This window comes from Athene noctua, chromosome 1, assembly GCF_965140245.1.
Source record: "Athene noctua chromosome 1, bAthNoc1.hap1.1, whole genome shotgun sequence".
NCBI classification, from domain to species: Eukaryota; Metazoa; Chordata; class Aves; order Strigiformes; family Strigidae; genus Athene; species Athene noctua.
In genome coordinates, this window is record NC_134037.1 from 40,411,999 (window position 1) to 40,439,996 (window position 27,998).

Sequence of the window (27,998 nt, forward strand, 5' to 3'; positions counted from 1 at the left end):
TCCTGTCCCTCTCTCATTGCTCTGCATACAAGAATGAACTGGAAACCTTTGAGGGTTTTCTTCCCCTCTATTCCCAGAAATAGGAGCTGTTCCAGGAACAAGAAAAGATACTCCGTGAATTAGTGTGAAACATAATAACTGAAAAGATTTTATTCTGTGATCAAAATACCAAGAAAAAGGGATGCTGTGCTAGTGTATTAACAAAGGCACTAGATGAGTGCATCTGTACAGGCACAGCCTACACAACTTGCCACAGATTGGCAAAAGAGCATAAAGACCGGCACAGGATTAATCTAATAAATTAAAGCATGGGCTACAAGTACTGTGGGCAATTTATTCTTTCTTTTCAGAAGTTCAAATTGGCTGAGAGGTAACTAGAATTTTTTTTGGGGGGGTGGGACAATTGTCCAGTAATCTGATTACTGATATTTGCTGGCTGTCAGAGCGAGGGGTTTTTTTTAACCACAGACAGTAAAAAGAGGCATGGATTTATTCAAAGTCTAAGTATGACTTAGTATTTTTAAGGGAATTAGGGTATATCTGACAATTATAAATCAGTTTTAAAATTAGATTACAAGATTGGCTCATATTACACGTAAAATCAGCACTATGTTCAGATAAGAAAATTAATCACATTAAATTGCCAATCAGCACATATCAGATGGGTCAGTGCTGGTGCAGATTTCAAACAACTATCAGTGGCAAGTCAGCATAGGCATGAGCTTACTTGGATTTTTTTTTTTTTTAATTATTAAAAAGTACTTCAGAACATTCAGTCTGTAGAGAGAGGAATGCAGATTGAAGGTCACATAAAAAAGGAGTATATGCTAGAAATTTGTGTTTCTGAATTTTTAAAGGACAAAACTGTGAGAAAAGGACATAACTGCTCTTATAAAGGAGTTATGTCAGCTCTGTGCCTTACTTAAAAGGGGAATACTCAGGATCAGTAGAGAAGTGATATTTACTTCTTGTGTGGCTGATGCTGGAATAATGCCTAAGTTCTGACCTATCTTTATTGAAAAATTGAAGTGGGTTACCAAAACGAAAAAAAAAAATCACTCTAAGGGATGGAGTGTTCAAGACTATGAACTTTATCCAAAGGATGTTAATTATAATTACACAATTACCATAAGAAATTACACAATTACCATAAGAATATACCAGGGAACAACTTCCTTTTTAACACAGAAATGGTACTGAGACCTCCAGACTCCAACTGGAAACAGACAGCATTTTCAGTACTTGAGTGTAAGAGCAGTGAAAGATGGTCCAGTGGAGGAAGGTGATTCTCCTACTGCTACTGTGGGCAAGGAGGGTCTCTCAGAAGTTATTCTGCTTGCACAACGTGGAGTTTCCACACAGTTTTTCTGCAACATCAACTTAATATTAATTCTATCCTAAAAATTATCACTTGTGAAAGTAATATGGCTACAAGATATGAACATAGTTCATTACTCACCTGCTTTGTATTACTATTATGTATATCTACAGATTTGCATCTAACCTGCATGAGTGGCTCCTGTTAAAACTTCACTCTCCATTAATGGATGTTTTAGTTTTAGCTTTTAATTTAGTTTTATGTTGTAAGGTACATAAAATGTGCTTTCCCCTATAATATTATTTATTTCAAAACATGACAAACAGAGGAACTCAACAGAGTTGAGAGAGAATCAAAATCAATTTTTGGCAACTTTGAACCCTGAATTTGTAAGTATGTATGTCTATCAACAGCACTAGGACTAGGGCAGCCCGTTTGTAGGTCTCCAACCTTGAGATGATTTTTGAGACTGTAGTACAGAAAAACATGCTTGAAGTTTGTTTCTTTCTACCATTTTATTAACATAAAAATGCAACCGAACTTTATGCTTGTAACATAGTCCTACATGTCCTAAGTGGTGCAGGAAAGTCCTTCTGTTGCCTTCCATTTAAACCACCACAGATCTGGAAGAACTGCAAAGCTCTTAACTCTGTAATAATGTTCCTTTTCTAGACTGCTTTTTTTTTTTTTTTTTTTTTTTTTTTTTGTCAATTCTAACTAAGCTACAGTGAAGAGGGTTTTGGTTTAATTTGCTATTGCTTTTTAGATGGCTGCTAAACCCCAGGCAGCTACTAACTATACATGAATCTAAATATCTGGCAAGTGAGAAGGACTGGCAGAATGAATTTCTGCAGAATTTGTGCTTTAATTGCATGATGGTTTTAGCTGGGATAGTTAATTTTCTTCATAGTAGCTAGTATGGATTATGTATTAGATTTGTGATGAAAACAGTGTTGATAACACAGGCATGTTTTAACTATTGCTCAACAGCATCCAGGTTTTTTCTGCTTCTCGTGTTGCCCCATCAGCAAGTGGGCTGGGGATGCACAAGAAGTTGTGAGGGGACACAGCTGGAACAGCTGATCCCAACTGACCAAAGGGATGTTCCATACCATATGATGTATTGCTCAGCATATAAACAGGGGGAAGAAGAAGGAAGAGGGGGGACGTTTGGGTTTATGGTGTTTGTCTTCCCAAGTAACCATTACATGTGATGGAGCTCTGCTTTCCTGGAGATGGCTGAACACCCACTTGCTTTACCTATTAAACTGTATTTATCTCAACCCACAGATTTTCTCACTTTTGCCCCTTCAATTTTTTTCCCCCATCTCACTGGGGGTGGGGTGGGGGGGGAGTGAGTGAGTGGCTGGGTGGGGCTTAGTTGTCAGCTGGGGTTGAGTCACGACAAATTGTAAATGCAGTCTCTAGCTGTGTGTCACGGAACCCTGGGCTGATGCCGCAGCTGCTGAGGTGTAAGAGGGCAGCTGCTGCAGATGAAGCTCCATCTTCATTCTGGTCAGCCACAATGTGAATGACTGTGCTGCCTTTCTTCTTCCCTCAGCTGAATTCCTTTGCCTTTTAAAAATTCCCACTGCTAACAATGTGCATGAAGAGACAAAAACTGAAATGACAGGAGGAATAGAAAAAAAGATTGTGCACCACCCTTATCTACACTTGGAGTTTGTGCACCTGCAGTTCCACATCTCATCAGGAAAGAACACTATATTTCTTCCGCTGCAATCTCAGCCACGTTGCTGTTACTGAATAGTCATTAATTCTGCAGTTTCACTAATAATAAGTGTTGGAAATGTAATTAAGAATCTTGAGAAAATGCTACAATTCTGTTTCATTAGTCTAGCTGTGGTTTGTTTGGCCTCTTCTGTATTTGGTATAAAAGCTCTAAAATCTTTATTTAGAGGACAAAGCACAGGAGATGTGGTGGAAGGAGCATATTGGCTGTGCGAGGCTTCTTTCTTTTAGAGGGAATTTGAATGCCAATTCTTTTTTTTTAAGGCTAGGAAAATGAACAAAAGCCTGAGTCATTATGCCTTTTCAACAGCAGTAGAATTAGCAGATGGGAGGCTCCTGACTTGCCATTGTGCTTATTCACTTTTCTGATCATAATCACGACGATGCATAAGCTTCAGTTCTATATTTTTGAGATGAAGAGATAGCACTGATACCTTTTATGACCATTGCTGGAGACAGTTGGCACTATCCAAGATCACAGTCCTACTTGGAAAGAAATAGATGAAAACCATCGGTATCACAGATGCCCTTACTTGCACACAACCTGCATTTGAGTGCAAGATGACAAATGGATATGAACCATGCAGAGAGGCTGATGCTAAAGAATAAGCACAAGAGCACTAGCAAGGATTCACTGTAATATTTGAGGGTGGGTATTGCAGCAGGCCAGTGGCTTCATTGGATAGGTATGTGGGTCTTGTTTTCTAGTACTGGATTGAAAAATTAAGTCATTCATTATAGCACTTGATTGTCACAAAGATGATTAAAAGCCACAAAGACAGTGAAGGGACTGAAGCATGTAACATATGAGAAGAGGCTAAGGGAGCTGTGACTGATTGCGTAGTCTCGAGAAGGCTCAGGATGCTCTTATCACTATGTATGAATAACTGATGGTGGGAGTAAAGGACGTGAAGTAAGATTCTTCTCAGTGGTGACAGCACAAGAGGCAATGGGCACAAACTGAAGGAACAGGAACTTCCATTAAACATGAGAAACCCTGTTTTTTTTTGCAGTGAGGGTGATCAAACACCAGGACAGTTTGCGCAGAGAGGTTGTGGAGTCTCCATCCTTGGAGATACTGATGACCTAACTCATGTCCAGAGCAACATGCTCTATCTGACCCTGCTTCAGCAGGCCTAGATGATCTCCAGATGTCCTACAGACCCTCAGTGATTCCACCATTTCCTGCGCTTTGGTAATTGCAAGCAGCAGAGCAAGGTACTGATTTCACATGCTCCTAAAGGTCTCTTTGTTTTGAGAAACTGCAGTTCATAGGGATGGAAATGGTGTGAGAGGCCATACAATCCCAGTGGTTTTAAGGCACTGTTCTTCACCTCCTGGCAGCCGAGGCTGCACCTCTCACAACCCTTGCTCTCCCAGGCCAGGAGCAGGCCTGGCTGCCCAGGGCCACAGGCCCCACTGGCAATGTTACTGGGGGCCTTGGGCCTACCCACATGCAAACGCGCTGGCCCCTCCGCTCCCAGCGGGGACAGGCCATCCTCCTTGGCTCTCCTCACCCTCCAAAATTAACGTTCCCCCTTGAGCTGTGTGAGCTCCTGCGAGGCAGGGAGATACATGGGGGTTACTCCAGCTGGTGCCCTGCCCCTCCCCTCGACACCTGCAGACGCGCACGCTGGCCCGGGGCAGGCAGCGGTCCTGTTCCCGCCGGCCGGGCGGCCCCAAGGCGAGGAGCGCCGCCCGCCCCGCTGCCCGCACCTGCCGCCGCCCGCGGGGCCGCTCCCGCCCGCGCTGCCCATTGGCCCGGGCGCGTCACGTGGCTGTGCCATGCCGCCCGGGCGGGCGGAGGCGCCGCGGCTGCTGCTGATTCATTGGCTGTGGCGGGGCGGGGCGGGGCGGGGCGCGGTCCGGTCCAGTCCGGCTCGGCTCGGCTCGGCTCGGTCGTTATCGCCGCCCAGTCAGGTAGGAGGGAGGGGGCCGGCGGGCGGGCGAGAGGGCGTCGCCCCTCAGCGGCTTCATCCCTCCCAGCTCCCTCTCGGCGCTGCCTCGTCCCGGGGCGGTGTGTTGCTGAGGGGCTGCGTCTTTCGCCCGGGACGAAGTGGCGCTTCGGGGGTTAGCGGGGCCGCGGGTGGCCGAACCCGGCGCGGGTAAGCGCGGTGAGGGGACGGTGCTGGGGCGGGCGGGCTGGCCCTGCCTCGCCCCACTCCGCCCGCCCCGCAGTAGGGCCCGCCGCTGCGGGTGGGTGAGTGCGTGCTCCTGGCTGGGCGGTGTGGAAAGCCCCGGGCGCGGCGGGGGCTGCCGGTGCCCCGAGTGCCTGGAGTTCAGCCCGCGTTAGCAGGCGGCCGGGTGGTCTCGAAACCGAGACCTGGCGACTTTCGCAAGCCTGAAGTTTTCCTCTAATTTTTATTTTATTTAAAATAATAAAAAAGCTTGAGGTGGCGCTCTTCATTTGGGTAATGTGGAAAATGCCACCTGCGGAAAGCTTGAGTCTCATTTCTGACTTTGTAGTGGAGTGATTCCTTCAGGTGTTACGGAGTCTGTGTATTCAAAAGCAAAACAGCTAGCAAGCACATAGCTTCCTTGGAATACATGGAAATTATTTTTAGTCCCCCCAAAATGTATGTTGCATTCTGCTTTGGCTGCTGGGTTTGGATGCACTTAAAAATTTAATGTAAGATGTTTGCAAAAAAACCCGAAGATAATGTTGTGGGGTTTTTGTTTGTTTGATTTTGGTTGTTTTGTTTTTGTTGTTTTCCAGATGACATTTCCCTTTGTGCTTTCAGACTGAAAGGATGAACATCTCTCCTTCATGCAGCCTTAGATTACTTCTCCCATTCTAATTCTTGCTCTCGTCCTGTTCTCCCATGTGCTCTTCCCTAGTCTCCTGCTGATTCTCATACCCTATTTTCACCTCCCTTCTCCCTTAACAGTCTTTTTCTTAATAGTTGTCTTAGCAGTCTCTTCCTCTGGTAAGCAGCAGCTCAATCCCTCCTGAGCTGTCTGCCCCTCCTTCTGCTGGAGATGCTCACCTCAGTGACAAGCCAGCAAAGCTTCCTTCCAAAGAGTCTGTTTCCTGACACTTGCGTTGCTCATCCTGGTGTACAGTGCTGGACAGTGACTGCAAGCGTGGGCACAGTTAGTTTGCCACTTATCCTGGGACAGGCATAGCTGGTAGAGGGATGGGATAGCAATGGCAACACTGCCTTGATGAGGCTGGTTGGGGTTTGTCTGCAAGAACATTGAGGCATTTCTATTTCCAGGTGTGTTTCCCAGCCTATTGCTTTGTTTAGGAGCTGCTCCCTCTGCTATTATCTGTTACTCTGATTTGAGCTCCCTGGAGGCTGTATACCTAGGGATGCAGATTTGCGTAATTGCTGTGGAAATAAATAGATGTTTTAGCTTCTGTTTGGAGATAATCAAGTAATAGTCTCAAATACTGCTTGTTTTTTCTTGTCCATTTGTGGTTTCCTTTTCAGGTTTCTAATCAGAGAGTTAACTTTTTACCACAGGAGTAAAATACCTGGAAAGATGCCAGGGAAATGGCAACTCTCTATTGACTAAAGACAGTTTGGCTTCATTCTTGCAGAAAATAATGAGACGTTCTGGGTATATCAGTCACGAGCAAAAATGTGCAAAATAAGCTATTGCAAGAGAATACCTGTTGGGTTTTTTAAGGAAAAAAAAATCCAAAATATTAAAACCTGGACAAAGTCACTTACTGCCTATTCTTTTGCTGGTTGTCCACGGACACTTTGTGGTGGAAGAGGTTTTAAGGTGAAGCACAGATGATACTCTTGCAGCTTATTCAGTTGAAATCAAATCTGCAGTCTTTGAACCAGTAATACAAGCTATTACTGGCAAAATAAATGAAGGCTTTATTCTGCATACTCACTGCAGTGGGCCTTGGTTGTACTGTTTTAATGATGTTTCCTTGATCTCTAGTTACTACTACATAGCCTGGTGTAGCAGAGAGATGTGGTAGGAATTAAGAATAAGAGAATTCAGATGTGTGCTTGCAAGTCGTGTGCTGCTGTCTGATTTACCTGAAAATAAATTCGTATTTGAGACACTACAGTAAATTGTTTGCTTTGTCAGCAGCACCAGAGGGAAGAATTAGATCTAAAGGCAGAAAAAAGCCAGATTCTGGTTTGGAAAGATCCCAAACCAGTTTGACTTTTAATAAACAGCTCCACTTCTGTGACTGAAATTTGCACTGAACCGATTAAGGTAAAATTTCTGCATGATATTGTATGCTAACTACAAAAGTTCAGAAAATGTTTGGTCATTCAAGTGTGGAAGTTTTCAAGAAAAGCTCTATCTTTTTATTTTTTGTTAGTTCTTGAGGAAACTTAATGCATAACTGACTTTTCAAACTGAAAAGCTCAAGCATTACTTTGTGTCAGAGAGATTATGGTTTTACAGACCCTGTGTGCGTGAGAGCATACACTGAAGATTTTTCCACCATGGCACAGTCAAACCATGGCTGCGAGATACCCAAGTGTGGGAGTAGCTCTGAACAAATGGTCTATCATACCTGTTTATTTTTTTTTTTGTCTCTGCCAGTTTATCTTCCACTGGCCTCAGCGTAGACTAGCAACAAAATATTGGTGTGGGGAGAGCTACTGACAAGTTAAGAGGTGCTATGACAGGTGTGCTGTGGCTGTACTTAAGACCAGATGGACATTATGTGAAGATTAGAGTCTTTTTAATAATGGGAGAGGGGGAATGTACTCGACTACTCTGCTTGTCAGCGTCAGAGCCCTGGTGTTTTTTCGTTGCTGCAAAGCCATTTCTGGGCTGTGCAGCCCTATGAACAACAGCTGCTATGCCTTTAAATCCCGGGGCTGGCACATGGCAATGGGGTGCCCTGCAGGGTTGGTGAGGGTGGCACAAGGGTGTCTTCAGGCCCAGGTAACTGACACAGAGGGAGGTTAGGTAATTTCAACTGTTCATCAGTACTGAGTTTCCCAAAAGTGATCGTACAGGAAGCCTCCGTTACACGTGGTCAGTTTAGGTGTGGTTATTTGAAATACTCCCAGGGGCCTCTCTTCTTGGATTCAGTTGTTCTTTGGCCGCACTGAGCACTATGCTTCCAGTGTTTCTTCATGACTTGCAGCCTAGCCAATTTGAGTAAATCTAGTCTAGTAACCCTATGCACGGAGTTACATTCATTGACATAAATTCTCTTCACAGTGAGATTTTTTTTTCTTTCAAATTTAATGTCATCTTTTAGTTGCAAAATTGTAATGTTTGTCCCTTTTATGATGGCTGCTTTTTTAATAGGTTCTTATGTGATAAACAAATAGAAGATGTATTAAAAACAACTCTTACAACTAACTCATCTTCTGATGGATCCATTCCAGTTGAGTGGCAGTGAGCTGATCATTGAGAGTGGGAAGGGGGGGTGCGGGTAAGCTTTCTTTTCTCCCTACTCAGAATAAGGCACTGGATTAACAGACTTCAGGGTTAGCAAGGAATTCAAAACATCCCCATCTCAGCACTGAGCTTTCTGTGGGAATAAAGCTAATAAAAAGAGGCATTTAATAAATAAAAAAAAAACCAATCCACAAAACCAAAAAACTTTGCCAAGCCCGGAAAATTCAGGAAAATAGTGCAGCCCAAGACAGAGGCATTCAGGGCAGGCCAATTGCAAACCTGCTTTATGGTTTACTCTTACCTCATTAGTGGATATGCCAGAGCTCTTTCACCTCAGGGTATTTTTATGACAAATCAGCCTGGCACCTCTATCAGTACTGAAAGGTTAAAAAATTGTAGTATGAAAGGTTAAAAAATTGTAGTATTATAAACAGCTAAGGGAAAGGCAGCCTTTCTTTTGGAAATTGTTGAATAAGCTCACATATGCTACTGATGTCACCATTTGTAACATTATAGGACTGAAAAGGTCTCAGTACTTTAGGGCTGATAGAGCTTCTTCTAGTTTTGAGGGAACTTGAGCTTTGAAGCTGCCATATCTGCACATCTAAGAGGAGGTTGACTTTTAGTGGGGAGAGGAAAATGGGCTCAGCAATACCTAGACCTCTTTTCTGACCACAGCCTTGCTGTGTCTGCAGCTCTGTCCATGAGCCATGTCCAGAACGAGGTTCACCTGAGGTTATGTCTGGGGAAAAGCTATTGAAAAGGTAATCTTCCCCCTCTAAAAAATGCTCAGAAATTTAAACCTGCTATTTTCTCTTTAGAAAAATAGACTTTTCTTTGCTTAAAATTGTTTTCTACTGTGACTGTAACAACTGTCAAGTTGTTTGTTTTTTTGTGCGTAGGGATGTATTATTTGGGTGGAAGGGTGAATTCTTGTAATATATCAGTTTTTGCAATCCTGACTGTCACAATGAAGTGTATGAAGTTGAGCTTCAGTTGAGCTCAAGAAAACATTGAAGCTGGGTGATGGATCGATTGTGTAATTCTGCCCTAGCTGCAGGAAATAAATGGAATTATGGATAGCATATCTTTATTCTTTGTAGATAATACTGTCTCTTAAGACTGTATATTCTGGCTCTAATTTTTAAGGCTTTTAAGCTAAGCTGTTTGCTTCAGTGTGCTTTGGGAGCAAGTCCCACCAGCTCTATAGTAACTGTACCATGTCCTTTTGCTGTCAGTGCAGGACTGAAACTTTTTGAGAGTGAAAGGAATACATAGTTTCTGTCATGATATCTTAGGTATAATTCAGCTGTCTTCTCAGACAAGGCTTATGAGTAAGCTTATGTAGTATTTACTCTATCTTCAGATCCATATAGTTGTCTGAATTCATAGTACAGTATGATTTCATATTACTTTCTGCCTAACTTCCAGGTGGCCCTACTGAGTTGAACACTCAAGTGGGCATTTGTGTTTGCACATATCATTATCTTTAGGAAAATACTTGGCAAACTGTTTTGCTCTTGTATTTGTTAAATTTTACATTAAATTCATAATGTTACCACTTTTAAACTAAGTACAAACAGTAGCTATACAGTTGGCAAGCAAATTGTATATAATGGCCTGGAGACCTCCTTTTACACAGCACAAGACTTTAAGCATTAGTACATGGAAAATAAGACATTTTCATGAGAATTTGCATGTGGGGTGTAAGTAGCTTATTGTTGGAGTCTAGCTTACATTGCACAATTATAAGGATAGTAAAATGTATGTTATATGATGTGTAATACAATAGTATGAGGCACAGATGTCTGTAACTGTCCTTTCTCATCTGTAGTTCCCAGAAGAAGCAATGACTAAATGAGCATTTTCCTTACTATTGTTTTAAAGTTCTTTTGTGATTAATCCAACATAATTCTTGTTATTTTAGCACAACAGCTCATGCAGATGGTGCTGATTGTGAGCATCAATCACAAACTTAAGTACCAAAGTTAACACTGTTTTTTTTTCTCTCTGAGAAAAGTCCCAGGTATAATGTACTCAAAATTGGTGTATATGACTGATTTTTAATTGTACAGCCAGTTTTCAGCTATCTTTCTATTTTTCTTGCTAAATTTCACTTGGTTTATATAGCTTGCTTTCCTCTCTTTTATTGCAGATGGGAAGATTGGGTATTCCCCTGGAAAGACCACACGTTTGGTCTTAAATCTTGCCTGTTTAGGATCTTGAGAATTATCAAGAAACAAGGACCATTTGGTTAAGTATTTCCTGCATTTCTCATCAGTGCTTGGGGGTGGCACAGCTTGTTCAATGCAACAACTGTGTGGTAGGGTTGTAGAAAGATGGGGTCTGTGTTACCTTTCAGCTGATTCAGTGCAGAGTAAATAAGTTTGTGCTTGTTTTTTTTCCTTTTTTTTTCATTGACTTCTTTTTCCTCTGACTTCACCTCTTAGTCTGTGGGATGGAGTAAAAAGGAATGTGATGGTGACTGGTTCCCTTTTCTCACCCCATGCAGAATATTGTTGCTGGTATGGTGACTTCAGGAATATGGAAACAGCCCAAGTTAATTTCGCATAGCCAGCAATAGCTGGGTTAGTTGTACTGCAGAGCTGATGCAGCAGGGTGTAGTGCTAAGCTTTCTCAGGCAAGGATTTCTCACAGTTTGAAGTGTTACTGCTCTTTTTTTTTTTTTTTTTTTTCCTGCCAGGCTTTTGGGATCTTCACACTTTGCAAGGGGCCAACAGTTTGTTCATTTATTCTATAAACACTATAAAGTGCTTTGACTCTATGGCAGTAAGCAGAATGGAAGTGTGTGGAAAATACATGTAGTTTTTGATTGAAAATTTGCCAGGTTGCTTGTGTATACTGTATTGGTAGTTTTTCTCTTCCTCCAGAAATGAACAGTACATTGACTGGTCCATATGGATTTATTCTTGTGCATGCAGGTCAGGTCTGGAAGTATTTGTTTCTGGTTACATACCAAAGCCAGTTTCAGATGTACACAAAACCAGATTTGCCATTGTGGCCCCAGAGGTGGTATAAGCCGTGAAATCGTGCTTCAGAAATGGTGTGTGTCCAGTTTTGTCTTTACAGTGGTTCACTTTGAAAGGTAAGTGGCTGTGAGCTTTGTGCAATGTCTTGATGATGTCCAGATTGAAGCAATAGTCCAACTGCAGCAGTATTTGATGCCCAGCTGCTGCAGTTCAGAGATGTGGGTTTTGTGCAAATACAGCACAGTGATCAAACTGGCTTGCTCAGGTATCACTGTCAGGCAAGCCTGTGACCTTACAGATTTTCACACAGGTTACAGGTAAGTTCTCATAAAGGTATAATTCAACTCCAGGAGTTGCAGTCATGTCTCTGTGGGGAATGTCTGGGCACCTGTTGACATCCTTTATCTGCAGAGAGCAACCCACTGCTCTAGAAGGCGGCCCTGAGCACGTCTTTTTAATTTCCAGGAGACTGACGTGGTTGGCAGCTCTGAACACAACCCTGCTTTGTGATTTCTTGAGTGATCAAAGTGAAGCTTTTTGTTATTCACTTACTTGCTCCTGAAACAAATAAGTAAGGAAAGGCTGTCTGCATCCGTGCACATCAAGGTCAACAGAGGAACTTTCATATTTGCCTCAAACAACTTCTGTGCCCTGCCAAAAAACCTTCGGCAAGGTCAATTAGAGGAGCTCCCAGTCATGCCTCAGGGCTGTGGGATGAATCACTGCTGTCAGTTCCAGGCAGAAAGATTGCTTGAAAGCATCTCCTGGGGGAATTCCTTCCCTGAAGCCCTTAGTTGACACCCGCAGTCCCCCCATGACCCGCTGCAGCCTGACAAATGCACCTGACAGGCTGCTAGCACACCAACTCACTCTGCTTTGCTCTTCCGCAGGAGATACAAAGTCTTAATGTTCACTGCTGTGCTGGTCCTTGTTCCACCATGCGAGGCTGGTTTGTGAAGCAGAGTAAAAGGTTTGTTTTAGCATGTTTCAGGGTGAAGTATTGGAGGCATTTGGACAGACAAAGCTTTCAAGTGAGCTGTAAGCTAGTTTGGGAAAATGCTTATGCTTAGCTGTGCTGGATGATTTAGAGGCGTATTTTATATGTCCCACAAAGTCTGAGACACAGGTTAGCCTGGGAGCTGGTGATCTACGTTTCAGTTAGTACCTCTCCCTCTGACGATGGGTTGTCTACAGTGAAAGTCTAGAAATGCTTGTAGTCAGTGGTGAAACACTGGAGCTTCTAGTCCTGACCCAAGACTAAACCAGGACAGATTCTTTGTGTCCTAAAAGTGGCTATTTCCCCCATAAATCATAAATGAGCACTAGTGACTAGATCAGGAGAGATCTGCATGTGGCCCAATTAATCCCATCTGCCTGCATTTGAGGTGGAAGAAGAAACATTTTTTGGATGGTTCATATAATCTATTCTGAAGTCTCTGCCTGTGGATTCCTGTTCAGCTCTTTCTATAATACTAAAAGTGAGGAGGTGACAATGAACACTGGTGATGCCATATGAGAAATATTTAAATGAAAGACTTCTCTGGAAGGCTATAAAAGAGAAGAGCAGCCCTTAAACAAGAATGTGCTAATAAAACATATCAATAAAACATTGAGGAGAAGGGGGAAAAAAGATGGTGGGAACCCTGTGCAGAACCATGTAGTCTCAGGACCCACTCACAAAATGAAACACGAGATCTTTTAAGAGACAACTGACAGCTGAAATGGGAGCAAACTAGGACAAGAATCTTCGGCTTTTCTCTGTGTTATTTGCTTTTCCCAGAGGCAGCAGTTACTTTAGCTGATAAAAACCGAGGAAAACTGTCTAAAGCTTAATTAGACATTCTCTCTTTGATTCCAGGAAATGTTTTCTAGTCACTGGGAAAGTAAAGGAAGAACTACTTTACTGTCAACACAGTGCTTAAAGTTTAGACTTATCTCTTTCTTTTCTGTCTTACCTCTGTTTTTGAACCCCTCTTAAAGGGTTGGAAGTAGAAGATAGGAAACATCCTCAGCCATGAACTGGGTTGTCTGTTACAGCCATCTTTTTTTTTTTCTTCTTTCTCTGTGCTTCGGGTTATTTATTCTCACTGGGAGCTTTCTGAGTGGCTGAAGGCGGATGAGGGTAATGTAAAGCTCCCTATCCTGATCCAAGAATGGGGTTGGTCATGTCTCTCCCTGCCCCCAGCCCCCCAGTCCTGTTGACAAGTTGCTTATTATGAAAACTAAGCTGGTTTGAGTTGTAAAATAGATCAATTTCTGAACCTTGTAACTGGATAGGAAGTTTTTCAGGCATACTTCACTATTTATTTAAAATTGTTTTGAGGCATTTCTGTCAGCATTTCCTCATAGTAAAATAGTTGCAGAAAAAACTATTTTACAAATTTGGAATGCTGTTCATATTCCCTGGATGAATTTGTGTTCCTCATTTTGTGCCTGATTCTTGTTCTTTATGTATGGCCCTCCTAGCACATGTAACAATGTGCTTTACTTGCACAGCCTTAGTCAATCACATTATCCTTAGGAAGGATTGAAGTTTCAGTTATTTTGAGTAATGTGGCTATTTAGGGCCCTTTTCAAGAAATTTTATCTGGATTTGACTTTGTGCTCTGAGAAGTTTCATTGTTCACAGAACAAGTGATTGCAGCAGTTTTATGAACTGCATGAAGTCTTCACCCTGCTGGGTTATAATTGAATGCAAAATTACCCAAAGCTCAACTTGCTTTTACAAAATGTTTTTTGTAATATATTTCAAGTTGAATGTCTTGACTCCAGCTGCTGCAGCAGATGTTTTGTGCAGAGATGTGCTCTCTTTTGGTGTGCATAAAACTGTCTAATACTCTGAAGGAATTACTCTGCAAAATGCAAATCCCTGGTGCAGTGTTGTGATAATGACAAATATTGATCAGGACAATTTAATGATGCTTGATGTTGCACTGCAGATTTTGTTAATCTGTGAGGAAAATCACTCCTATTTTATTTTCTTTCTGTAGTGACATACTGAAGCTGTTTATTGTTGCAGAGAAATTTAGGTTGGAAGGGACCTCTGGTGGTCATCTGGTCTTTTCACCTGCTCAAAGCATGTTCAACTAGATCAGGTAAGTTTTTTTTTCCTTGTATCTAACTTAAATTTCTTGTTTCCCAGTTTGTGTCCATTGCCTCTTGTCCTTTTACTTTACTGCACTTCTGAGAAGAGTCTGGCTCCATCATCTCTGCACCTTCTGACTGTAACTGTAGACAGCACTAAGGGCTCCCTGGAACCTTCTCTTCTCCAGGCTGGACAAACCCAGTTGCCTTAGGCTCTTGTGCATCCTGTGCTTCAGCTACCTGACTATCTTGGTGGCCTTCTACTGGACTTGCCCCAGCATGTCTGTGTCTTTCTAGCATTGGGGATACCAAAACCAGATTCAGTACCCCAGATACAGTCTTACCAGTGGTGAGCAGAGAAGACTAAAGGCTTCTCTTGACCTGCCGGCTGCCCTTTTGTTAATTCAGCCCGGTACACACTTGGCTGCCTTTGCCACAAGGCACGTTGCTGTCTTGTGTTCAGCTTGTCCATTGCAGGTCCTTCTCTGCAGAGCTTCTCCCCAGCAGTCAACCCCCAGCCTGAACTATGTCATGGGATTATTCCCTCCCAGATGTAGGACTTTGCATTTGCACTGGTGATCTCTATGAGGTTCCTTTCTCCAGCTTGTCCTGGTCCCTCTGAGCAGCAGTCTGCCCTCCAGCCTCTTGCCTGTACACCACATAATCCACTACAAGTTCATCATAAGTGTCAGTCCCTGAGGGGTACCACTGATAACCAGCTGCTAGCTGGACTTTTTGTGGATAATATAACCCTTTGAGCCTGGTAGTCTGGCCAGTTCTCCACCCACATTTTCATGACAGCATTCCTCCTAAGATACAGTCTTTGGTATTTACTATTTTTGAGCTATAAAAACTGTATTCAATCTGAGGAGCCTGGTTCTGATCCTTTGTAGACTTGCCAGCATCTCTGTGGAGGTGCACATAGGTTTTCTTCTTTCCATTAAAGAGAAGCTCTCCATGGGCTGGTGGCTGGCCAGCTGTGAGTGGGTAAGGAGTGGGAGGGGGTGTGATACTGGATTTTAAAGGAACAGGTAAGAGAGCCTTTGTAATTGGGAGTGGCTGCTCTTGGGAACAGTGATGAGGAAGATAAATAAGAAAGGATTCTCTTAAAATCAAAAGATGTGCTAGAAGTATGTAGTCTCTAACACATTTTGTATCCACAGGTGTGTGTATCTATATATTTTCTGAGGTACAAGATGTCTGCCCTGAGGATGATTTCTAACAAAACCTCCCAGCAGGCCCTGTCTAACTCTGATTACACCTGGGAGTATGAGTACTACGAGTATGGACCAGTATCATTTGAAGGCCTGAAGGCTCATAAATGTAAGTTCAGTAGAGATGTACTTTATCACAGCTGAGCTTTCGCATCTTGATGTTCCTGCTCGTCATTTGTAACTGATTATTGTACAAAAAACATCTCTGTCCTCATTTTTTGGATTCTCAGAAATTAGAGGTATTACTCTAACTGTTAGATATAATAATTGTTTATTATTCTGTGTCTTTTTGTTGACTGCTTTTCTTGTTCATGAGAGAACTGTAGATTTCTTGACTGTGGTAGAAATTTGTCAATACTGAGGAATGTCAGACTATCAGGATCAGTTTGTAACAGCAAATACAGCCACTACTGCTTCTGGTGACTACTTGGTACTACCTTTGTTGCTTTGTTCTTTTTTCTGTGAATGCTAAAAAGGCAGTGGTGGGCAGCCTTACTGCTTTTGTTTTTCTTCATAGAAAATAAATTTAAGGCTTTTAAAAGATTTAAAACACGAGAATAAACTTCTTCTGAAGAACCTTTTATCATTGGGACTTTCTTCATAGGAGGAGTGTGTTAAATTCAGCACTCTGCTAATACTGGAGCTGTTTTACAGTAGATGTAACAAGTGGAGGACAGGGATCAGAGATGAAAAATGGGTAGGAATTGAAAGGAAATTCAGCTAGGACAACCTGATACAGCTGGACCAACATTTATCTGAAATATAGACAATGACTTTGGCTTTTATGAAGTTTCTTTTTTTTTAGGGGGGGGAAATGGTTTTGGGATGGGGAAAAAAAAACCCCAAGGTAAGGGGAGGTTCCTAATAGCTTAATGTATATACAAAGGAATTCAGAGGCCTGTTTCAGAAAAGCACAGGAAAAATTATGCAGAGTAATCTGTGAAGAAGAAATATTGATAGAACAATCTAATATACAAAAATGTTCCTTAAAGGAAAAAGTGGAGGTGGAGAGAAGATAAGCTGTTCAGATGCCAGAGTGACTTTTCAAATATGACTGGAAAAAAAAGCTGTTTGAAAAGCAAAAGATGTGTTCTGCTTGAGGAGAAGTGAAGGTGTGAAGGCAAGAACTAGAAATCAGAGCATTTAGAAAAGTAGGCACCAGATGTTTTGTAAATTAAAGCTTTAGAAAGTAAATACACAAAGATAGCCAGGAGATATGTGACTGGCAGAGATAAGAACAAAATCGTTTTTGTACCTTTGAAACAGAAGAAACCTCAGTAACAGTAGCGTGAGGTAAAAGAGGTAGGAATGATCAGGGGATTTAGAACTACTGCCAGGATGTAGTGACTCTGTTAGGAAGGCAAGGAAGGGTGATACTGCAACTTGAAAGTCATAGGATACTTTCCCAATCTGTTTGTAGTTTGGGACAGTATTATATCTGTAGTCCTATGTACCACAGGGTTTTTTGGAATAAATGTTGTGTTACATGCAGTTTATTTTGAATAAATGTTTAGAAGTTTGCAGATTTGGGTAATTTGCACTTAAATGAGTGAGACCTAAGTGAAATACCGAAGAGAACTTGGGCCACCTGCTTAAATTCTTTTGGATTTGTTTAAAATTGAAGTGATAGAACAGAGGGTTGAAGGTTCACCAGGAGCCACAATAAAGCAACAAAGATGTACCTTTAAGCTCAGTAGGAATTCTGTTGATGGGAACACCAAACAAACTGCAAGACAGGCTTGTTATTCAGCATACAGTCCTAGCAGGTGTGATTTTTTTTTTATTTTTTTTTTTGGTGGGGAACAGCAATTTATCAGAGCCTTGATTTTTTTTTTTTTCTTTTTTTTCCTTAGTTGATGTGTTAAAGTTTTGCAGCTTGATCGATATAATGTATGTGCATATTGTTTAGACATCTTACTTGACCAGACTTTACATTCTGGTTATCAGTGCAGTTACATTATCATTGAAACATGTCTGACTAATTGGTAGGTACTGTTAGCTGTAAATGGTAAATTTCTTGATGGGAGTATTTCTTTTTAGGTGAAATTTTCAGGTACTATAAAGTCCAGTAGGATGGTAGATAACCATGAGCTATTGTGTATTAATAAGGCCAAAGACAAGATGCATCCGGAACCACTGAATACAGGCTATACTTATAAAATTATTCTGAAAGTAATTCAGAGTGAACATTGCAGTGGGAGACTTGAAACTTAACCTCCCTAGCTTACCAGGAAAAAGGGTTAAGTAGTGATTTGATTGTGATAAAGTATTTTTACAGGGAGAAAATCTCAAGTTGTAGCAGGCACTTTGACTTCGCAGAGAAAGAACAAATGGTTTGAATTGATTTCTGGTTTCCAGATCTGCCCTTTAGGGTGGAAGATCCTTCACAGTGGTAGTGTGATTAACTGTTTGGGTTTAGCACCAGGCAGGATAGTTTAGCTGATTCCTTGTTTTCTAGTGTCTTTAGTTCCTGTAGGAGATAACAGGTTGGCTAATGTTCTGTGCTGTGCCTGCAGTGCTGGGTCAGACAGATCATTGTGTAGCTTTACAGCCAGTGATGACCTTTGAGGTTCAGTAGCAGCTGTTGTAATGAGAGGTTAAGAGTAGATAGGATACCTGCCCTGACCAAGACTTCCCTCTTGCATGTTTGTATGTTAATTTTTTTGAACTTTTACAGTGGAAGCTTAAATATTTGCATAAACAAAAAGTAACTGAAATGACAGATAAAAAAGTACTTCTATACTGTGGGTCCTTGACCAGGTCATATTTTGGGTTGGTGCTCTGCCACTTTGGGCCATGCTTATCAGTTGCTTGTTGACTGGAAATATGGTTGTCCCACTTGGACCTGTCTTAAATAAGTTCCTGGAAGCTTAAGCTTTCTTCAGGAGCAACTGTGGATCAACTTTGAAGTCATAAGTGGACATAGATTTGTTTTAAGTAAGACTGGCAATTTATCTATGGGTCCATTTGCTACAAATGAGAACAGTAGATCCATTTTACACATGCAGGCAAAAAGCCATGCTCTTCCTGATTGCTTCTATATTTGGCTATTGCACTGTTTTTTTTCTTTCAGTTAACTGGTGGTTTGACTTGTCCAAATTCATTTGGCTTTTCTGACATTGTATTGCAGTTTTCTGTACGCAAGTTGGAAACACAAATTAAAAATTATTTTAAAATATATGGCATATATTATTGGTATTTGTTGAGGTAGCAAATAGTTTTATCTGTGGTTCTGTTTATTTCAGAACACTGTATCGTAGTACTGAAAGAAAGCTAGATCCTCCTAAACCTATTGTGTCAAAGAAATCCATCAAACCCCAGAAATCTAATGGTCTGGGGCACAAATAATTTAAAATAGCAGGAGTTTAATTATACAGGGACAGAGGTTTTTGCTGAAAATCAAACAATCCTCTCTTCTGAGTTCGAGCACTGAAGTTGTTTCCAAAGCAATGCTTGGTAATGGGCCAGGCATCATAAAGGGAGCTGTTGTTATTTTACTAACCAAGAGAATTCAGTGTCTTCCCTCTTTCAGTTTGTTTCTGGTTTGTACAGACATCAGCAAAATTCAGGCTAGAAATGATGGCTTCAATGGCAGCTTTCCGTTTAAAAATAGGTAACGATAAATCTGATTGTCCTTTCTCTTTGCCACCCAGGAATAATCTGCAAAGTCTCTTGGAATTTGCAGTCACGCTGCATGTGGAAGGAAACTTTCTGTAAATGCAGGTGAAATACTGATCATCTTGGTTTTTTTTCTTTTTCACCAGATTCCATTGTGATTGGATTTTGGGTTGGTCTTGCAGTTTTTGTCATCTTCATGTTTTTTGTCCTGACCCTGCTGACGAAGACAGGAGCACCACATCAAGAGTGAGTGTGAAAACTGGAATAACAAATGGAGCCTAACAAATGGCGGGTCTGTTCTTTTGCAGCCCCCAAACAGTGACAGTGCTGATGTTGCGCTGGCTCAGCACCATCTTGCTCTAGTCTGTTCTTATGAAAGGGTGCAGTTTATCTTTGTTCCAAATAGTCTTTGTTCCAAGCACTTTTAGGAGACCAGTTCTGCAGAATAGTTGTTAATGTGTTCTCTATTTAGCAAATAGTCAGTAGGCATGCAGTAAGAGAAGGGAATAGCTGCATGTACGTGTTTTCATGCTAGAAGGAAGTTGGTGGGTAGGCTGCCAGACAGGTGGCTTTAGATTGCTGTTCTTCAAATAAATGGGGTCATTCTAGGTAGGCTCACATTATGATGGAGTGGAACAGAGAAATGTGAATATTGACAGAGTATATACAAATAAAATGCAATGCAGATGTTAAGGAAGTTGAAGTCTGGCAAGTTTCAACATTTGTGTGTTCAAGTCCAAAATGTAGATATCCATAGTATTTTAAGAATCTTCCCTTAACCCTGTAGCTCCCCTACTCTGTTGTAGTTTCTGCTGAGAAATTCCAGCAAGTATGTAAGTAGGTCAGCTCGAGATTTGTTTAACACCAGGGTCCCCTGGAAGTCACAAACTAACTGTGTTTCTTGTTCTTTCTGGCTGATAAATATGTGCAGACCATGCCTTGCCTCAGCCATTTATCTGCATTTGCACAGCACGCAGGCTGTCATTGTCCCTTCCTCTGAAGAAATTTGAACTCGCATCTCCTCTCAGTCTGGTGTGCTGCAAAGTAGAAACAAAAAGCCTCTCTGGAGAGAGATGGCTTGCAGGAAGGTAGCAATGATGAGAAGCTGATTGTGAAAGGCAATTGTTAGTGCTTATCACTTGCTAAAGCAGCCTGCCTGTCTCTACCTACCAAAGGCCCTTTGCTATTTAGTCATATGTAGACTGGCTCTGAAACTTTATGTAATACCACATCTATAGAGACAGGGCCATGTTCGAGAGGACATATGTGTATCATAAGCCTCTTCTGTGAGAAGGAAATAGACAGAAGAATTCAGCTTCCCCGCACTGACTTGCTGGTAGTTTTGCCACCCTTATGGACTCTCATAGAGTAGCCAGACCTTGTTTCCAAATATATCTAAAGTCCTGCTAACTGCTGCCTCTTTATCTGGAGATCTTGTTTCTTAGCTGAGCATCTGAGCCTGTATCGCACATGAATAATGTGAGAGGGGAAGAACTGATGAAGTCAAATATACAACAAGGATAATTTAATATGGATATTTGTACAAAGTTTGTACGCTTGTAAAAATGTACTTTCAGGTAGCAGAGGCCTGCTTGATATCTCCCACTGTTTTTCTGTTTTCTTCATCAATTTTCCTGGAACAGGTCTGGAACATTTGTGAAACCTCTGTCTTTGGTCAATTTCTACACCCAGATAACTTGATCTGAATTCAGAGTTGGCCTTGTGTTCATGAGAGCACTGGACTAGAGACCTCCAGAAGTCCCTTCCAATCTAAATCTTAATATAATTTTTTCTTCAGTTGCTGAAGAGAGCCCAGATATTCCTTTCTGTATTTGTTTTGAACTTCCTTTGCAGCTTTGGGAGCTGTGCGTTTGAATGCTTGCTCACTTACAAAGTGTGCTGAGTTGGCACCTCTAACAAATTTGAGCACTATTTTTTTTTTTTTTTTGAGATTTGATAATCAAGTGTGTATGGTACTGGAAACAGATCATCCAGGAATATGCTAAGGCCAGTAAATACTGTTGTTTCCTCTTACTTTTTGATGTATATAAAAAAATGGAGAACATAAATACCTACCTGTAAAACCAGTCTGCACTGGTTTTAGTTTGCCTGCATCTTCTGTCTTTATACCTGACTTGGATTCTTCATAACTCATCATCTCATTATTGGGCTGTCTTGCAGCTCTTCTTTAGAAATAGATGTTAATGGGATTCCTAGGTCTTGGGAGAAAGCCAGCCTGATTGATGGACGTGTCTCTGACTTCAGTAAGTCAATTTGGCTGTTCTTTAAAGTACCATTAATGTGAAGGATAAGTGTAACTGGGTTCAGATGGATGGATCTAAAGTAGAATACTCTGATTTTTTTTTTCTAGTAGCATGCTTTTCTTGGCTCAATATAAAGGGGTGTGATAGCATGTACTTACTGAAATTGTACAAGATGCTCAGAATTGGGTACGTTCTCAGACCAGAAGAAAAAGGTCAGGATATGGATGGAGAGAGGTAGAAATTTAATTCGCTAACGAAATGATGTATTATATGTTGCACTTTTTGTTTGCTTGCATATTAGTATGTGTAGAACACTAACTTGTGTGACAAAAAATTTGTTGACAATCTTTCTGAATTTCTGCCTGAAAAGTACTCTTTCTCATCACTCAGGAGAAGATAGCATGCTGTGTTTGTTTCTGCATTTAAAAATGTCCTTAAAAACACATTTGTGCAACAAATGCATGTGTTCATGTAACCTAACTGTACAAAATATTGGCTGATGTAATCGCAAAGCTTCATGTAGCTATTGAGGCAGGCTGTACAACTAGTTGCAGTAAAGGTGAAATGACTGATAGAAAGAAAAAAATTAAGAAATCAAGTTGTTTCTGGTTAAGGATTCTGGAGTGAAATCCACCGAGAAAAGTAGATACACTGAAACACCCCCCCGCACCCTTCTTCTACAGATACATGTATGTGTTTGCTGAACACTTATTCAGGAAGATTTCTCAGGTTCAGGGCATCATTTGGTACTAAGGATCTGTTTAGATCCCAAAATTCCCTTTGGCATGGCAAACCCTGCTATTTTGGAGGATTAGCTACTTATTCCTTTCCATGGTTTGCCAAGTACCCCCAGGTCACTTTGGGACTGTTGAGAGAAGGGGTGCTTAAGCTATAGAGGAATCACAAGCGTCAGTCCCAAACCAGTATGACCCTTTTAGAAGGGTATACTGGGCAAAATGGTCTGTACCCTGACAGCACACTCAAGTCCAGTGGGCAGAGTCCAGAGGTTAATACTGAATCCAGTGGACCAGAACCCAGCATGTAGGCTGGAAGATTCCCGGAAAAGGGAGCTTGGGTTAGTTCATTGGCAACTGCTTGTTTTGAGTGGTTTTCAGTATGTATAATGTTCAAGGTGTCTGTCATTCACCTTCCTGCTCTCTTATTGGCAGCTTCCAGGCTCAGAGGGTCCTGTTGGCCCAAATATTGCAAAAGGGATTTGATTGTCCAGGTGGCTGTGTTCCCTTCTACAGTGAAACTGGGATTTCTGAAGGTGCTTTTCTTAATTTGAGTGTTCTGAAAAGATATACACTAAGTTATACTTGCATGCTGTAATGAGCAAGACTGCAAGTTTCTAGTCTAGTTTAAAAAAACTCAACAAACCTCCTCCCCAAAATACAGAAAGATAGTGTTTGTGAATTTCTGAATCCAAAAATATTACTATGTATTAGATCTTGTGTTCCCTACTCATGAGCACAGGATTATTTTTTATTATAAGTCCTCAATATTCTGGGTCATAAAACTTCTTTGCATCTTCAATTCTTCCATTTAGATTAAGTTGCCATTGCTAGTCTTGTGTGCTCCTTTGCTCCTTCATAGCTCACTGGATTGTAAAGCATTTTCCACACCTATGAACTAGTTTTGCTTCTCTAATGGATGCATTTTAAGCTTTCTTCTGAAGTCGCTTCTCCTTGGGCTTATAGCACTTGCCCTTCTTTCTGTGCTTATTTGCTATCTCCACTGTCTATGTCACAATACTACATACTTGGTCACAGATTTGCAAAACTATATATGTGACTTAAATTCAGAGTGGTGCTTTCTGTTGCATTATAAATATGTAAATGTCAGTTGTCAGTTTTGAAGGCTACAACAGCATTATTCCAGTCTGCCTCCTGTTGTGTACGTGGTGGATTATCACTTACATCAGTTTAAATTTTATGCTTCTATGTGCTTCACTTCGAAATACAGAATGAGCCAATAGTTTTGACAAACTGGAGGACTGCTTTGATTTGAAGGCTAGTGTAACTGATTTTGTTGGGGTAGAATTCCTGTATCATGTAACGGAAGTAAATTAGCATTGGAGAAGCAGGGTTCTTTAGCTATGACTGAAAGACTAATGGTAGGTATCCTGTGAACTTGTTTCTGAAGGTGCCATCTGAGGCTTTCAAAAGCATGTAGGCACTTACCTCCTACTGCAGGCTTGAAGGAATTAGAGAGATTTTTCAGAGAAACACTAAGTGCTGTGTGCACCTTGAGGCATCCAGCTATCTGGCTCCACTGTCATTTGCTACATGTTCACATGTAAACAATAAGATTTAATTCTTACCTGATAAGATTTATATTCTGAGAATATGTTTAGATTTTTCACTACTCATCTTCTGAATACATCTACTGCCTTTCAGATGCAAGTAACTTTCATGTTGTGATGCTAGCATATAAATTCCGCCTGACAAAGAATGTATTGCTATCTGTAAAACTTCCGTCTAGTTTGAACTTTTCTCACCCCTAGCTGTTCGTGGCTCCTTTATGAGTCCATGCAGATTGGAGCTGGTTTGAACTAACACTTCTTAGAAAACTCCAAGAAAGATGTTAATGTGTCCTTCCTGGGCTATGTGTCTGAGCTGTTAAGACTGTCAGTCTTTATAGCAGTCTTTAGTTCCAGCTCTCCTAATTTGGAAATCTGAACGTCATTGACCGAAGTCAGAGGAAAAGGTGGTTTGATGTCTGGACAACCAAGCACCCAAATTATGTCTTTAGTGACAGCAGTGCTGCCTGTGTCTCAGATTTTATTTTTTTTTTCTTATCAAAGATTTTTCTCAAAGTGTTCTGTAAGCCATTTAAAAAAACTTGCTACTACTTGATATCAAGAGGAAATTTCTAAGCTTATTCAGCGAGCTGATTGTTACAGTCTTGGATTACTAGAAGTGCCATTTCAGAGTGCTGGCATTGATAACTGATTCTCATGGAAAATTATCATGACAAATCAAGACTTAAAACAGCTTCAGTAATAAACAGTGCTGGATTTTAAAGTCTGTTGTAGATAAACTGTAGGGTTTCCTTTCTTCCTGATCATATTGGTTGCTGAAACCAAATTTGCTGTTAAGACATGAGTAGTTCTGCTTTTGTGTTTACTGTATTTTTCTTTTTCCTCCCTAGCAATTCAGAGCCTTCTGAAAAAAGATTTCGCATGAATAGCTTTGTGGCAGATTTTGGAAGACCTCTGGAGTCAGAGAGGGTCTTTTCTCGTCAAATAGCTGAAGAATCCCAGTCCCTTTTCCATTTCTGTATTAATGAAGTAGAACATTTGGACAAAGCAAAACAAAGTCGGAAAGGTCTGGGTCTGGAAAGTAATATCCACTTCCAGGAAGTTCCCAGGAGCAGTGCAGTGTTTGAAGAGGACCTAAATTGTCTTACAAAATTTAACATTCCTAACTTTGTGAACACCGAGCAGAACTCTTCGCTAGGTGAGGATCATCTCCTCATCTCAGAGCCACCAATCATTTTAGAAAGCAAATCAGTCATGCAAGCTTCCCGTCGGATCCTTGACTGAAGTCTTTAAGGTAAACGTTCCCATTATTGTCGTTTGAAGCCTTTCTTGGCCTTCTGGTATTTTGATAGAAGGTATTTCAGACCTATTGTATCTAAAACTGACTGTGCTGACAGGACTCAGTCTAGACAAGAAGCAAAATATTGGATGCTTTATTCTGATGCCTTCTGTGGTCTAAATCTTTTGCTCAGCATTATTTTTGCTTCCTGATTTTTTTTTTCCCTTGTTCTTTTGTTTTTAAATGACTGTTTATGTCCAGCTTCTGAAGGATACCATAATAATTTGTGAGAACTGTGAAGGCTGGAGCCTGGCATTGGGAGGTGTATGAATGTTCCTTGGCCAAGAAAAGTGTAAACTTCAAATCAAGACTGAAGCAAGGAATAAACAGCCAGCCCCTGGGGAGGTTTTGCAGCTTCTGCCACTCCCAAAAAGGACACCTGAAACTGAGCAGCACAAAGGATATCTGCTTGGCTTTAACTTCAATTTCTGATTCCTAACTGCTTTTTGGTGCAGGTTAAACCCAATTTACAAAGCTTCCAGAGGGAATACACCTTGCATATTAAATTGTTTGGTTACAGTGTTTACAAAATGCTACCACCACCTGCTGCTAAGTAAAAGCAAATTGGTGCCTGTAATTATAGTACTTTGGAGTGACATTCTGACAGCTGCCTAGTGATGACCTGGAATTAGTATATTACACACAAACAGTAATTTGACTTTGTATTGCTGATGCAAACTTCCAGTTTGGCAGATGTGGACTTCAGTAGCTAAATTACAGGATATCAGATTAAAAACTATGCTTCTTTTGCCAGTAGTTACTATACGCAAATGGTGGTGGTATGCTTGGTTTATAGGCTGAACCTTCTTCTGCTTTTTGGCTCTATAAATGGCCCTTTCTTAACTAATGGGCTAGCAGGCTTTTAGTTGTTGGGAGGACCAGCTCCAAAAGCATAGCTGAGCTGCACTGGTTCCATCTTTTTATACTCATGTAGGAGAACACACAACTGTTCTCCCAGGGAAGGGTTTGTTAAAAGAATTGAACAGGTGTAATTTCAATCTCTAAGTTTTATTTTTTAGAGAAGGAATAAGGTTCTGAACCTTAGCCAGTACTTAAATTACACTTCAGCTTTCTTCAAAAAATGGTAACTTATGGCCAAATGGTTTTAGAGCAAGCACAAAGGATGCAGAGGAACCAGGTTCAAATCCTCTGCTGCATTTAGAATACGAGTGTTCTGTAGGAAGATCTTAAATGAATCTAGTAGATTCAAGACACTGTGCTTAACTGAGTTTTCTTGAAACTAACCTGCTTTGTATCCAACCTATTTGTCAGTGACAATGTAGCAACAACCTGCTGATACATTCTTCAGACACCTAAATACTGATTAATTCAATCTTTCTTCACCTGACAAATAGAAAAAATAGTGAATGGGTTGTGCATTTAAAGAATACAGAGGGGAAGGAAACCTCTTGTTTTTATCTCCCGTGCCATTATTATAAACCACTTAAACCTGAATTTCCTGTTTTTAAATGTAATTCTTGCACTACTTCCTAGTTCTGAAAATCATGGGATTATACTAAAAGCAAAACAGATATGGCTTAAAACTAGCAGATTACTGAAAATAGTTCACAAGAGAAGACTGAAGTGAACCCTGTTACAAATGACCATAGTTGCTTGGGCTGCAGTGTAGGCCTCCCGGATGCTGCTCCAGGTGCAGGAAAGGCCTCCTTTTACAGTAAGTACTCAGCCACAGGTATGAAGGCTGTAGTCATGCACTTTTCCCAAATTAACAAATTTGGGAAATCTGCCTTCTGAATGTGGCAACTGCTTCCTCCTGAGGCACCTCTAGCAGCTGTTAGCAATCTGATGGTTAAGCTTTGTGTGAACTGAAGCTCAATACAGTTCTTGTTAACAAGCTCTGGGACTTCTACTAAGCGTGGCTTTTATAGCCCATTTCTGGATGAGCAAGCCGACTTCTGTGATGTTTGAGCTATTATTTTTAAATTTTTTTCCTTTGCCATGCCTGGAAAGAGAAATGCTGCTTAAATGAGGGGAAAAATCTGCAGAATCCATCTCCTGCAATGGAGAAATGAAGCTTATTTTTAAAGCATTTAAAACTACATTTCAAAATAATGCAGGTCTGGTTTTAGGAAAAGAAAAGCTTGCTATTCCCAGTGGGCTAATCTAAGCTTTTATTCTGCTACCTTAAATCTTTGTGACATTTTTTGGTGTATAACTGCTATTTTTGGGAAAAAGGAATATTCATGTGTATGGATGCTGGTGACACTGAATGCCTAGATGAAAAGTATTTAATAAAATGATTGAAGGATAATACCAACTTAACTTACAACACATTTGAATTGTATTCTTAGCTTCCTTCTGAAGCATGAATTAATCCTGTAAAGGTATTTAAGTGTTTGGTTCCTGCTTCTGTTCTTCCCTGATGGTGGTTCTACTTTTTCATCTTGTAACTTTAAAGACCTTGATGCTACATTTTACAGAAAAATAACCTGGAAGTCCCCACTACACAGCTCTCACATGACTTCAGATGCTCTGTGGCAGCAATAGTCTGGTTCAGATTTTTGCTCTGCCTCTGCATTAGAGCAGAGTGAAAGGGAAATGCAGAAACTTTCTGCAGTCTTCAAAAGTAGTTATTTTAAAGCTGCTCTTTCTTTCTTTTTCCTTTTTAAGAACTAATAGACACAATATTTTTCCTCAGGGAAAGTTGATTGGTATAATAACCAACTTTGTATAAATGTTAAAATTCATCTTTTCCCAGAAAACAAACATGAGTTGGTTCACTGTGAATAGAGTGTTTTGGATGGGGTAATCCTTCCAAAGGAGTACTTGGAATTGAATGGTCTTTGAAAATGGAATTATTGCAA

The 27,998-nt window shown here is 40.9% G+C and overlaps 1 protein-coding gene across 4 annotated transcripts; it reads left to right on the forward strand.

The window, feature by feature from the left end:
* Positions 1 to 4,958: 4,958 nt before the first annotated feature.
* On the forward strand, positions 4,959 to 27,820 carry MRAP2 (melanocortin 2 receptor accessory protein 2). Of its 4 annotated transcripts, XM_074922793.1 has the most exons (8): positions 5,057 to 5,172; positions 10,557 to 10,654; positions 11,344 to 11,507; positions 14,382 to 14,486; positions 15,639 to 15,798; positions 19,454 to 19,553; positions 24,725 to 25,128; positions 25,375 to 27,820. In XM_074922793.1, exons 5-7 carry the CDS (start codon positions 15,672 to 15,674, stop codon positions 25,116 to 25,118), a joined length of 621 nt encoding a protein of 206 aa, XP_074778894.1. In that variant the 5' UTR covers positions 5,057 to 5,172; positions 10,557 to 10,654; positions 11,344 to 11,507; positions 14,382 to 14,486; positions 15,639 to 15,671; the 3' UTR covers positions 25,119 to 25,128; positions 25,375 to 27,820. The 4 variants fall into 4 exon arrangements, with proteins under 4 accessions (XP_074778885.1, XP_074778894.1, XP_074778876.1 ...); XM_074922784.1 differs by lacking the exon at positions 5,057 to 5,172 and adding an exon at positions 4,959 to 4,987 and having other exon boundaries at positions 24,725 to 27,820; XM_074922775.1 differs by having other exon boundaries at positions 24,725 to 27,820.
* Positions 27,821 to 27,998: the final 178 nt, after the last annotated feature.